This window comes from Rhinatrema bivittatum, chromosome 17, assembly GCF_901001135.1.
Source record: "Rhinatrema bivittatum chromosome 17, aRhiBiv1.1, whole genome shotgun sequence".
Classification (NCBI taxonomy): domain Eukaryota; kingdom Metazoa; phylum Chordata; class Amphibia; order Gymnophiona; family Rhinatrematidae; genus Rhinatrema; species Rhinatrema bivittatum.
The window spans coordinates 7724904-7739115 of NC_042631.1; the positions used below are offsets into that span (position 1 = coordinate 7724904).

General features: G+C 41.7%; 1 protein-coding gene across 2 annotated transcripts in view; it reads right to left on the reverse strand.

Moving 5' to 3' along the window:
- Nucleotides 1-737: 737 nt before the first annotated feature.
- Nucleotides 738-14212, reverse strand: part of LOC115079434 (catalase-like) — a 29303-nt gene continuing 15828 nt past the window's right edge. For both annotated transcript variants that reach the window (XM_029583031.1, XM_029583029.1), the window contains exons 3-13: nt 13214-13324; nt 12298-12428; nt 11328-11432; nt 9591-9716; nt 7964-8155; nt 7322-7474; nt 5842-5980; nt 4737-4867; nt 3941-4048; nt 3316-3402; nt 738-1592 (exon numbers count right to left, since the gene is read on the reverse strand). In XM_029583031.1, coding sequence (XP_029438891.1) covers nt 1527-1592; nt 3316-3402; nt 3941-4048; nt 4737-4867; nt 5842-5980; nt 7322-7474; nt 7964-8155; nt 9591-9716; nt 11328-11432; nt 12298-12428; nt 13214-13324 — 1349 coding nt within the window. In that variant the 3' untranslated portion in view covers nt 738-1526. The remainder of the gene's footprint in view (nt 1593-3315; nt 3403-3940; nt 4049-4736; nt 4868-5841; nt 5981-7321; nt 7475-7963; nt 8156-9590; nt 9717-11327; nt 11433-12297; nt 12429-13213; nt 13325-14212) is intronic.

The following is a 14212-nucleotide window of genomic DNA, read 5'->3' on the forward strand; positions in this document are numbered from 1 at the left end:
TCCTGCTACCAGCATCTCTCTCAGGCAGTTCAGTGCAAGAGGGCAGAACCATCAGCAGAGGAGGAGAGCAGCACTGGTCCCACTGGCTCTACTTCTAGTTACTTTGGGAGATCAATAGCACTCTCTAGTGCCACCATACAGATTACACACCCTAAAAGCAGACTCTGCTCCCATCTCAAATGTACAAGGAAAAAAAAAAAAGACCAGGGAGTATAGTTCGTTTGTCTCTGGTTTCAAGACTAATTTAACTCCAGTTTTAGCAAAATCTTTTAGTATATAGTGCTGAAGAGTTACTAATTCAAAACGATGAAGATGTTCTGTGATGGCTTTTAAAGGATGCTTCAATAGAACTGCAGCCTGCCTAAAAGCTGTGGTTTGCAGACACTGGAAGGGCTGACGTGCCCTCTTAGTAGGTGAGAGGATCACAGCCATGTAAAAAAAACATGGAGAGTGGAGAAAGTAAGCAGAAAAGAGCCTGGCCTGTGATTCTGACAGATAATGTCTTCCATACAAGAATAATCTTGTAAGAAATATTCTGATTATATAGGCCATTATTTTTTCACCCTAGGCTTTTCATCTTCTTTTAAAGGAATTAGTGATGGACTAGCACCCAGGGAACCTGCTGTGCAATAGCAGCAATCCAGCAGCGACACGCAAACATTCATTCTGATAAAATCCTCCGCTTCCCACAAAGTTCAGAATCGCAATCACCACGCAGCCACAGAATTCTGGAAGACTTTTTTGGTTAGTTACAGATGGCCTTTATTGTAAAATGTTAAACAATGGGGAAAAAGTGATGATCACAAGTCTAACATTCTACCTACCCCTTTTCTATTAGAAAAAAACCAAAACAAGTGAGTGGCACAGTTAGGAGCTGGCTGGGAGACAGCTCTGAGAGATATATGCTCTTATAGATTATACAAACCCAGTCTCACAGCAGAGGTACAGAATTTTAGTTTGCATAGAGATAACCAAAAACCATGCAAGTTTGCTCTTCAGCAAATACACAGAAATGGCAAGACGTTTATTCTGTAGAGAATACAGTAAAAAAATTCTACTTTTTGTACTTCCTATCTTGGATCTTTCCCAGCTTCCTAGGGGCTTGTATTATATCATGCACTGCTCTGTCCAGTGAAGCTCTGAGCACTTCTCCATCTATAATTCTCTCTAGGGTCACAGACCTCCGTTTGGGAAGTCTGAAATAATTAGCTTTTCTTATCCAAATTCAAAAACGGCATGGTTATCTTAGTTGAATCACCTGCAGAACTGAGCTTGGACAATAATTATGCAGGAAAAATCTTGGTGCCGTAAGCTTAGTAATTTCTCAAGAAAAATTACAAGATCATTCTAAATCTGAGCAGCATTGACATTTGAGAGCATCGGTATCCACTTGGTTATCTTGAATTACTTGGTGCACACTTGCTATCAGAAGTAATTAGACAAACTCAAAGTATCCATTAGTGTCTTTTACGGCTTCTTCGTTAAGGCTGACGTCCCTGGATGGATTTGGTTTTGAAGGCAAAAAATTAGAGGTTAGAGTTTTCCTTTGCGCCCAGGTGAGTTGCATGTGGCATGAAGGTTCTGACTGCATCCTTAAAGGAAAACAAGATACCACCAGATTAGGGTTTTTTTATATCTGTGTAAGGAGCCACACAGAGTCCCCATTTCCCCATGTACACAATGAGGATGCCCTGTAACAAAGCTTCCTCCTGCTCCTTCACTTTCCATCCTCTAAACTATCTTTATCAGTCTCGGTCTGCGACATTAACTCTTCCGGCAGATTGTCATTTCATCTACTAAAAGTGGACGTTTGGGAAGCCAGAACTGGACTTTAACTTAATCAATCTCTAGACCACTTCCCATAGGCAGCCCAAACTTACATCCATGCTCTCTACAGTCCTGGGCAGGTTACAAAATCAAACATAAAGCCTTGACATAATAATGTTAAAGCAGGAAGAAAAAGGGACTATTTAGCTGTATGTACTAGAGTCCTCATCCTCTTAATGCAAGTAGCAGCCAGAATAGGGGGCATGGCTTTCTTCCAATCAGACAGAACATTAGCTTTGCCATTAACACATTTTGCCTTTTGCGACAAAGTTCTAAGCTGAAAGCATTCTCCAATTGAAAAAAAAAAAAAAAAAAGCAGAAGACACTGAAGGAATAATCGCCCCACAGCATGAAACAGATACAAGAAAAGGGAGAATTCTTAATAGGGGGGGTAGCAAAAAAAAAAAAAAAGTCAATTTTTCTACTGTTTCAGGTGTGGGTCGTATTGTAGGATTTTATTTCATTTTGTGTTTAAAATAAGATTAAACGCTATGAGAACTCACCTCAAACCTTCCCCTTTATTAAACTATTCAACCCTGACCGGCTGGGCCCACCCTCATGAGCCCCCCCCCCCCCCCCGGACCCACAAAAGTGTCCCTGCTGGTCTAATGAGGGCCTGGGAATGACCTGCTGGCTGCCATTATTCAGATTGGCGTTGGCTGCCCTTTGCCCTATCATGTGACAGGGACTACCAGTGCCATATGACAGGGGCGCAGGGCTGGCTGACGCCATTTTGAATAACGACAGCTGCCGGGCCAGGAGATCATTCCCGAGCCCCCACTAGACACCAGGGACATTTTTCTGGGTCCGGGGGTGGGGGGAGGAGGAGTGTGAGCTGGTCAGGGCTGAATAGTTTAATAAAGGGGGAAGGCTTAGAGGTGGGTTCTCAGGCTTTTTTTTATATAAATATTGCTGAAATTGTGTTTTTTTTCCCTCATTTTTAGACCCACAAAGTGCATTGAAATAGGAAATACTGATGATATTCCTATTTTTTGTAAACAAATGGCTCCCCCTAATTCTTAACAGAAGACACCAAGGGGGGGGGGGGAGGGGGGAGATAATCTGCAAGGAGCAGTGGCTACAGCCCCAAAACGCCTTGCTGGGCAGACTGGATGGACCACTTGGGTCATCCGCTGTCATTTACTAAGTCACTCACCCGTACCCCAAGCACAGCAAACTGAAAGATAAGCTGCAAACTGCTTTGCGGCAGATAAAATGAATATTAGCCTTTTACTGAAATGCTACTGTCGAGTTCTGCTTGTTCAGAAGTGGAAACAAACACCATTGGCTAAATTTAGTGGGCCCAAAATTCAAAGCACGTTCAGCGCTGCGTAGCCAGATGCACGGGACTTACGCGGCTCAGTAGCAGTGGCGAAACGTGCGCCTACGTTCAGCGGCTGTTTAGTTCTAAGAGTCCCTAACTTAACAGGAATAAAAGTCTCAGGTCGGTCAAAAATTAAACTACGCAGAGCTGCGCTTTAAAATTACCTTTTTTCCAGCTGCAGAATTGTGTTTGTCCAGCAAAGCCTGGACAGAAGCACCATAGTCAGGGTGAACGTCGGTGAAGATTTTCACCTGAAAGCAGCGAGAGGGAAGGACAATGAAAGCAAGGCCTGATTAAAAGCATGGTTCCAAGGCTAAACCCTGGGAGAGCTTCCTTAATACTTACACAAAAAAAACATTCCCCTCAATTCGGTGGCAACTATTGGATTAGAAACACATAACATAAGAACATGAACGGAATCTGCTTTGAAATGGCTGACCAGTCACACAAAAGCAGAATTTAAATCAAATTAAAAATCTGAATGGCTGACTGATCAAACTCCAGCAAGCCTCAGGCTGAGGCTCTCACCACACTGCCAGGCTCAGGAACTCTTACTGTCCCCCAAAAGTTATACAGATGCACACAGATGCAAAACCTTCGTAGCCCAGCCATGTGCCAAAAATGCATCTTTGAGAAACCAAGAATCTAGGCACCGTGGCACCGTACCCGGAATACAATTAGGGTCCGCACACGGGGTCCCAAGAGACAGGACACGAAACACAAGTTAGTGGGGCAGACACGGAGAGTGATGGCATGAGAAAGCCAGTGGTATGCGTTACTGTCACTCACGGCTCTCTTCTGGATGAAGAGCTGAGCATCTTTAAGGTGGCCGGCAATGTTCTCACACAGCCTCTTGCGTTCCTCCTCCTTCAGCACTTTGGTGTAGAAGGCCCGCACCTGCAGTAATTGGTCACAAGCGCAACACGATCAGCAAGTTTCAGCTCGTTTTCCAATCCCCGCGCAGCCCGAACATGCAGAACTTAAACTTTACTTCTTTTAAAAAAAGGAAAAAAACATTTTCCTGTACACTCAGTCAACATTATCCAACAAGCTTTACACAAACCTGTATTACTGAAATTATATTAGAAATGCTGTATGTTTAGCACGCTAATGACCCTCATGATAAGCAGTTTTTCAGCAAGTTAACGCACTCAGCCAACAAGCAATTCTATATATAAACAGCTCCTCCCTCCAGGAGCGCCTTGCACATAGACCTTTGGGATAGCAACAATTTTTTTTTTTTTTTTTTTTAATCTTCTATAAAATACAGATCAAGGTGGTAAATACGGTTATGCCTATACTCCCAATCGCACTAAGTTAAAACGCATTTTTGATGAAGGCACCTTGTTCTAGGACTGCGCACGTTTCTGCTGGAGCCACGATTTCCTGCACCCAGCTAAAGCTCTCCTACAGTTCCCCTTCCCCACTGTGTTTTCGATTAAGCAAAAGGAAGGGGGCTGAGCGAGACGTTCTCAGGACACTGAACCCATCAGGATCCTTGCAGAAGGAGGAAGAATCCGTGCACCTGCCAAACCACTAATGCAAGTGGCACAGGTTGTGCTGCCGGCCCCTCTCTCCCCGTTACCTGCGTGACGTTATCTTCATCTTCACTTCTGTAACGGGCCACATCGGCTGAACACTTAAAGCTGTGCTCCTTAACCAAAGGCTGATTCTCAGGAGCACTGAAGCTGTTTGGGTAATAATTTGGAGCTCCACCTTAAATCAAATCACCAGAAATAGCACTTTTAATATTGCAGGAATAAAATAACAGCAAGAAGAGACTTCTCTTTGACAAATCTATGTTGGCTCTTTCCCATTAGGCCCTATCTAGCCACGTTTTCATTTTCTTCTACCATTTCGCACAGCACGGACATCATTATCGCCAGTCTACAGTTCCCTGGGTCACCTTTGGCACCTCTTTTATAAATTGGCATTGCAGCACCCACCTTCAGGTATTCAGGGACTGTGGCTATTTTTAATGATAGTATTCGCCCCCGAGTTCTGAAGATTATAGATTACTATCTGGTCCTGGCAATTTGTAATAGGGAAAACTGACAAAACTCAAGAGCAACAACTTCCATTTACATAATGATTTGCTTCAGTCCCTCTGAACCACTCTCTTCAAAGAACGCTTCTGGCACGTGCATCTCCCAAACATCCTCCTCACTAAAAACCAGAGCAAAGAATTTAGTTTTTCTATGGCCTTTTCCTCCATGACCATCCCTTTTACCCTTCTTGGTCATCTAGTGGTCCAAACGACTATCTTGTAGGCTTTTTGTATGACTGTACTTTAACAGTTTTTTTGTTTTGGTTTTTTTTTTTAGTTTTGCCTCTATAGTAAGCTTTTTAAGATTCTCTTGTCCGGACTTAATGTTTTAAACTCTAGGATGATGGTGGGCCTTCATTCGATCTTTGAACCAGAATCGGTCCACAAGCAGATTGAAAAGCACCAAAAAAACATAAGTTCAGAAAACAGTATTTAAAATATATTTTTAAAAAAGTGATGTTATCAGTAAAAGAATGTGGCTGACACAACCAGCCATGTAAAGCCTGTGGTTAAAGTTTAACATATGCGTCTTTAATGCTGCAAGTCTAACTGGTTATTAGTCTTGCCTGCTGGATTCATAACCCCTTTCATCCACCAGCAGGTGTGCGGTACATAGTTCCTTTTATAATTACTTTTGTGTTACCTTGGTTGTCAAAGATGCACATGGGTCCATCCCTCTGATAGTTGGCGACTCGTGTTTTGTAGGGGCAGTTTACAGGGATCTGCAGATAATTAGCCCCAAGGCGGTGTCTATGAGTATCCGGATAGGAGAAAAGACGGCCCTGAAAAAACAGATTTTGTTTTTTTGTTAATAATCAGAATATTATCTTCTGAACATTTATGGGGACAAAATGTTAATATTTATATATAACCAAAGACTTAAAATGATCCTCTATGCATCCACGGACAAATTTAAACTGAAAAAAACAAACAAACCCCAACCCAAACATTTTCCCTTAAAAATGGTATTTTTCACCTCCCAACCACTTGCACAGTCTAAGGAGCCACAGTGAAGTAAGCACAGCAGGAACTGAGGTGCTCCTATTTCTTACAGTACAGCTCCAACTTCTAGGAAAAGCAAAACATATCTTATATATGGAGAAAGCTGGAGAGTATTCAAATGTATCCATCATTTAAGCATTTACAGCCGTGTGAAACTAGAGAGAGTGGATCTTCACTCTGAAGGATGTAGAAAGACCTTCAGGATTACGATTAAGGGATTCTTAATCCTACAGCCATTCAAGGGTTAATTGTTTAAGACTTATCCGACCAAGTAACAGATTGGCAGTATTTTTTATTTAACTGCTAGTTTTATTAATTAATTTTTCGTATGCTTTGTTCTTATTCATTTATGTTGTCAGTGAGGAGACTTCATGTTGATTAGATGTGTGTTAAACTGTTACCCACCTAGAATTTTAGATGGGCAGGCTAGAAATGTTTTAAAACAAAGCATCCGGAAGAAAACTTCAACATTTACAGGAAATAACCATAAGGTAGCAGTTATTGTCCTCAGAGTGAGTATAGCACTAGATTTTGACTCTGTACACTCAAGAGGTGAATTTTAAAAGCCCTCGTGTGCGCCGAGCGGATTTTTAAAACCTCCAAGGTACCCACGTATGTCCCGCAGTGAGCACATCTCGAAAGTTTTCATAAAGGCATGAGGCATGGGCGTTTCGCGAGTGAACCGGAGATATGTGCATAAATAAATACTTACAGGCCCTCTGCCACGTAACTTTACTTCTGTTGTGGATTACGTGCGAGGTAAAAATTAAAGAAAGCTTGGAAGGTCGGTGGGGTTTTAAGGGTCAAGGCTAACCGTGGGGTATGAAGGCGATTAAACTAAGGAGGGTATGGAGGACCCCTCTCTGGGAGCAAACTGCTACGGTGGAAGCCTCAACATTTGTGGTAAATGAATCTTTCTATTAATTCAAGATGTCATAGGAGTGAAAAGCAAAGGCTATTGGACTACTTAGCGGCAAAGAAACTGGTAAATGTCAGAATTCAGCATTTGGCAATGTCTATTTAAAAAGATATTCTTGTCTATTGCCCTTCGGAAACGTAACTGATGTCAAAGCTAGTGGGAAATTCAGGGGATGGACTTCAGGCCTGGCCTCCTGACTTACCTGCAGCATCTTGTCAGGACTTGGTTCGATGCCTGGCGGCATGTTACTTGGATCAAAAGCCAATTGCTCCACCTCCGCAAAATAATTGACTGGGTTTCTGTTTAAAACCAATTTACCCACAGGGATGAGAGGATAATCCTTATGAGGCCAAATCTGGAATACAAACACACACCCCCTGGCTAAGATTACACAGCAGATCCATCTGAAAAGAAACGCTATGGAACAGACAAAAGAAAAAAAACCAAACCCCCACCCTCCCAACTATGTCTACAAAAAAAAGAGACATGTCCAGAAAAGTGAGGGGGGCAGGTGAGGCTTTGAAATAAATGTTCTTCTAAAGAAAACATTTTAATAACAGACACACAAGTGATTTGTAAGCAGGAACTAGTAATTTTAGTGGATTGAGAAGGTATATATATATATATATATATATATATATCTATATCTCCATCCAACAGGTAGAGCACCGGATAAGCAGCTTTCCATTCCAATAGAATCCGTAAGATAAAGCTGCACAAGATCTAGGTCGCTGGCAACCTGGATTTGCTATCAGTAGATCCATACTGCTCCACCACCTCCTTACAAATACAAATACTCATTTCACTCGAGATTTAAGTGCTATCAAAGATCACACCAACTTACTTTTGTTAAATCAAATGGGTTAAATGGAAATTTCTCTGCTTGTTCAAAGGTCATGACCTGGATGTAGAATGACCAAGATGGAAAGTTTCCCTTGGCAATAGCTTCATAGAGGTCACGGATTCCGTAATCAGGATCAGTGAGTACCAACTTGCTCGCTTCTTCCACAGACAGGTTTTTGATGCCTTGGTTGGTCTAGAAACATAAAAGTACACACTAAGAGCAGCAGACAGGTACTTAAGCATCTGTAAAACTATTTAATGGAGACTCGCAAAGGTCCACTTGTATACACCAAGTTATTGGAAATACTCCAGGGATGTTATGATAAATTTTTGGTTAAGGTAGTTAAAAACATGTCAGTAGTGCATACATTGCAAGCATGTTAAGTTGTGTTCAGAGGGCGTCTGACCTCTTGAACATCATTTTCTCTCACACAATCCCCTTCTATAAGCTGTTCTGGGAATCCCAGAGCCAGTTAGGTTTCCAGGATGCCCACAATGAATATGCAAGAGATAAATATGCACACGTTGGAAAGCCAGTACATGCAGCTTTACACGGTGGTTATTCTGCAAACTTGACTGGCTGTGTAATCCCAGAAAGGGTCTGGGAAGCCTTGTTCTGTATTAATACTGTGCTTCATGGCGCAGCACTCTACCAGTATAGCTAAATTCATCAGTCTAAAAAATAAAAAAATCACACTGTGCTAGCATTCATAAGAGGGGCAAGGATATATTTTTACTCAAGTGTGTGCTTTTGACAGTAATTCAGCTGAACCTTTGCTCATCAAGCAATCTACAGGAACCTTCAACAGAAGATAATTCTGCAACTTTAAATCCTAACATATCTAATAAAAACATACAAGGGTATTAGATATTCTAGGCAAACCTCACTCTGGCACAGCACCCTTCCCTCTATCTCTTCCTTCACCCTCTGTCTACAGAACCCAGGAGCCTCTCTCCCCCTTCCACAGTATTCTCCTCTCTCATCTCCATATCAACATCGTCCCAGTCATTTTGCTTTTTCCCCACAGTGCCTGCATCCTGTCTACTCTTCTCCCCCTCCCCCATCAGACCCCCTCCTTCCAACCATGAGCACGAGAAGCTCCCCCGGCAGCTCCGGGCCCCTCTCGCCTTCCACCACTGGTGGGGGATGAGCTCCACTAGTGGCCCCCCCCAGGCCTTCCTGCTGCCAGCAGGACGGGCTCTGCCAGCAACTGGTGAGGCTTTGCCACTTTCCCTAGGTTTGGCATCCTAGACGAGCGCCAGCCTTGTGCATAGTAAGTTAGCAAGCCTGAACAATGCTTAGCACTTTTCTATTTCTCCTGCTATTCATTAAGCAGTCTAGGTATGCTCAGCACACGAATGATCAGCGTAAAGATCACTAAACCAAAAAGCCCTAAACTTAACAGAATCTCCAGTGGTTAAAGTCAAGACCGACCAAAGTATTAATAAACTTTTAAAACTGGTTTCACTTCCGCCAGTTAGTTTAGGGGCGATATCTTCCTTCTCAATTAGAATGCGGAATTTCCAGGATGCAACTTTGAGGATTAACGATTAGTAACGGATTATTCCAATGTTGACAAAAAAAAAAAAAGCACTATATTTCAATCTGACCAACTTGCAATCAGTACCTTATAGTGGAATTTGCAGTAAATGGCCTCTCCTTTAGCATTCACCAGCTTGAAAGTGTGGGATCCATAACCGTTCATGTGGCGATGTCCATTGGGAATCCCACGATCGCTAAATAAGAAGGAAACCTTAAAAAACCCAAACAAAATGAAACAAATAAAAAAAAGTTACTACCACCTTTAAACATTTGCATTCAGCAAAATGCTCTGTAGCCCAGGAAACTTCCATGGAAAAAAAGTGATAACTACTATTTTTTTGTGCTGCACGACAAGATGCTTAATTGGAAAAACTGCCAACTTTTAGTGCTCAGCTCAGCAGGCAAAACTGAAAACAATTTTCAGTGTTAAGCAAGAATAAAAACCAAATATCTCCACCCACCAAAAGATGCAGGATGGTGAAGGAAGATACGTTGAGGCCAGGGTAGGCCTGAAAGAAGGGATGTACCCTGGGAGTTTTAACATGTCCTCTCATTTCTGTCAGGTTAGCTGGAGCCTAGGTCCACCTTCCACAGAAACCTGGTATCTGCCTGTCACACACTCACCACAATTTCAGCATTGCCTAATGCCTCGGCGCATTGGTTTCTCTTCTACTCCAACCTGAGCCCACTCTACATTATACAAACATTTTTCTTGCCTTTATAAATAAAAGATGACAACTGGATTTCACAACAATTTAATTTTAGACTATTTTCTTAAAATGTAAACGTCTCGAAACAAGCATTTGTTTTTAATGCTGAAGTTGATTTCATTGTTATAAATGTTTGATGCTTTGTGAAATTATTCTGTCAAAATTGTGAATGTTTTATCGTACTCCACATTGGTCAGTTTCACTGAATATAAATCAATATTTTATTTACTGAGGGATCGATCTTCAACGGGTTTACAGCCCAACTTCAGGAATTTGGCAGCTAAATCCGTCCCTTTTGAAAACAGAGTAGAGCTGAGCACCAAATGTTTTCACAAGTATCCTAAATTTAGGAGACAAACGTGAGTGGCAACAAGAGTGGAGTCAGAGCAGGGACAACCAGGAAAGGCACTTAGCACTGATTTTCAGAACCAGCACCTAACTTAGGATCGTACATCTAGAAAAATGCATGACGAGCCAAAGCTTTAGGCACGGAGTTAAGCTGAAAATCTTGCCAAATGTTGGCATCTAATTTAGTGACCTAAGCATTTTTTCTAAACTTTACCCCCACCCATGTCCTGTGAGAGTTCCACCATATTCTAAGCTAAGAAAAGACATTGTTGTTGAGCCAAGAAAGGCAGCACAGATCGGATGGCAGAAAGCTGGCTGATCCTTGGCCCTGTTCCTAAATGTATTTTTTGCTTTTGCCCTAATATACTGTTGCTGACTTTTTTTTTTTGTAAGAAATAGCTTGGCCACATCTTTGGTTTGAAAAAACAATTCTGCTTCTTTGAATCCACTCGGCTGTTCATGCAATAACCAGACTTTTCCTTGTACTGGTCGGATGCCTGCACTGGGTTCTTAGGAGAAGAGAACACTTTTATTTAAACTCATGAAGTGGCTCAGTAAAAGTCCCTTAATGTTGCTGTTCTTTCGGTCTGTCTGTTTTGAAGCGAAATAAGTGTTTTAAAGTGTTTAAAATACCTTAAGCACCAGCTTATTTTAATTTAAACAAATTTAATACTTCTGCTTTTTTTATTTTTAAATAGTTTCTCTGACAAGAATCCGGTTCGCTTACACATTACAAAATATAAAATAAGAAAAAACACACCAACCTGGTGCAGGCATTCAGGGCGAAGGGTCCAGAAGTCCCACATCATGTCTGGATCCTTTAGGTGAGTCTGAGGGTTCCTCTTCTGGGTGTGAATGAAGGAGGGGAACTAGGAAGGAAGGCCAGGGACAGGCAGGTGAGCACCAGGCTGCAGGTTATGAGTCAGGAATTCTCGCTAATATTGCGCCTGCGACCAACACTGCACATTTATGTCACCATTGGGCTAAGGCCTCACTCTACTATCTAGCGCGGCACGTGCCTGAAGTTCCTGGGGAGTCTGCAGCATGGAGACGACACTAAATGAATATCCTGGAAAGGCGTTCACTGCTTTTTCAGAGAAGGCTGCAATGAACGCTACGAAGTGTGCTGAGCACTTTTTTTCAGCTGAAAAGATTAAATCTGCTTCCCCTGTACATAGCTATACAGGAATTAAAACTTAAGACATTTTCCTCCACTATAAACTGGTTCTCCTCATCTTCAAAAGTGAAATGCTTTTAATTTAAGCAAAGAACAGCCTGTTTGGGAAAACAAAATCTAGCACTGAAGAAAGGCCACAAAGAAATATAATGTGATTTTTCACAACATGATTTAATTAGCAGAAAGGAACGTGGATTGTGTTGAACCATTGCAGGAAAAGTCCTGCAACATATGAGCAGCGCAGCAGCTGGAAGTTATGGGCTGCTCGGAATAAAATGATCAATATTCCTACCCTGTACATGGAACAGAGGCTGGAGGCCTTTCCATTACATTTAGACAAAGCAAAAGGTCCGTGAAATTAAAACTGTGTGATAAAACAAAAGCCCAGATCTGCTGTTTGATGCATCGCTTTCCTACTTCTTAAGAGTGCTGCATAATTAAGTCCTGACTAATTATTTCTTTAGACTGCGTTTGGAGCCACCTGATCTCACTCTGGGCACTGTTTAACAGAAGCAGCAAACATGCACTCTTAATCGTTTTCATGTTCTCCAACTGACCAAAAGGGGGTCTCTAATAAAGAAGATGGGGGTGTTGTTTCCAGTAAGGTCCCAGTTGCCCTCCTCTGTGTACATTTTCACTGCAAACCCTCGGGGGTCACGGACTGTGTCGGCTGAGCCAGATTCTCCAGCTGCAAGAAAGAAACAGCTAATCAGTTTTATCTCTCTCTATATATTTATATATATATATAATCCTCCTAATGCAACTAAATCCGAGAGCTTGAAGCTGGCTGGAGTCAAAGCTGACAATATATATATTTATTTATATTCCACTTTTTGGAGCTACAAAGCAGGAACTGCAGTTATTCCTCTGCCCCCAATCTAAGTTTGCGCCTCAGGCAACAGAGGGTAAAGTGACTTGCCCAAGGTCACAAGCAGTGGCAGCGGGATTTGAACCTTGGTTCACAGCCCACTGCTTTATGCACTAGCCTACTCCTGTTTTTGCCTGGCATTCTGGATTTATTTATTTATTTTATTTATTTAACACTTTTCTATACCGACCTTCATGGTAGAGACCATATCAGGTCGGTTCACATCGAATAGGGGAACTGAACCAAGAACAGTAACCAAAACAAAAGGTTGAACGTGAAAGAGCAAAGTTACATTTAACAGGGAAATTAAACTTGGAGGCATAGACTGCTGGAAGGAAGGAAAGGCTAGAGATAGCGGAGAAATTATTAGTATAAACAGAGCTTAAACTCTACAATGAATGTATTAAATAAATTCTACATGAATTTGCTGAAAACTTCTCACGTAGAGAAATTCGGTTTCTTAGATGCAGGAGACACCAATGACGCCCCCTTGGTGCGTGACACCTTAAAGCTAGACTACTGCTGAGATTACAATATTACTCAAAAATGGAAATTCAGTAATAGGAAAACCGACGCGAACACCGAGAACTGCAAAGTAACCTCACCTACAGTGGAGAACCTGACAGCAATTGGAGTTCTCTTCCCGATGTGCTCAAACACTTTAGCTTTTGTGTATTTTGTGATGTCGTGGGTCACTTCAAAATAACCAAAAGCTCCTGAAAGAAAAGAAAAAAAAATCAATTATATTTTTATTGTGTGCAAAATCGGATGCCAAGTACTTAAAACTGCAGTCTTGGTTAAAAGATAATTGTGCACAGCAAAATACAAAGAGGGCACTTTTAAAATACAAATTTGAAAGCTGGTCAAATTGTTGGTGTGCTGTATACCAGCAAATCAAATTATTATTTTTTTTTTATAAAGATTCTCTGTTTCAGGGGATAAGCTCCCATCTGAAGCCATCCAGGCTCAGCAGGGTCATGAGTTTCCCTGGACCCTGGCGCTCGCACACTCACATACACACACAGTATCCATTTGCTCACACTTTTCAACATGGCCAATTTTTTTTTTTTTTTTTAGTGATCAAAGCCTCCAAAAACTGCCTTCTCGTGTTAATTCGTGTCACTTCAGGAAGGAGCCCTGAAGTAAGACTTCTGACAGCATTCCCATACAAATTTTACAAAGCTGCTTCAAGTCACTAAAAAAATTTAAAAAAATGCAGTGTTAAAATAGCAAAATTAGCAAAAAGATGTTTTCAGATCATTCATCTAACAAATGAACAAAAATAATTAAGATTCCCTCATTTTTATTCCCTTCTGGAATGAGCTACTCATTGAGGTGCGCTACATATTTAATATCCGGGCCTCCCGCCAGTGCTAACTTCAGTAAATCTGGGCAGAGCTGTGCCAGTCCTCATCAGAATCCCATACACAGCATGAGTGTGGCACTAATAACAAGCAAATCTTTGACTATACCAACACACATCCATGTTTAGTGAATTTAGACGCTAACGCGGCAAAACCAATACATTTATCGCATCATGACCATCACACTAGGCATCACCGTGAGAGCTTGCGCTATTAAGACTCGGCCTTATTCTTAATCAT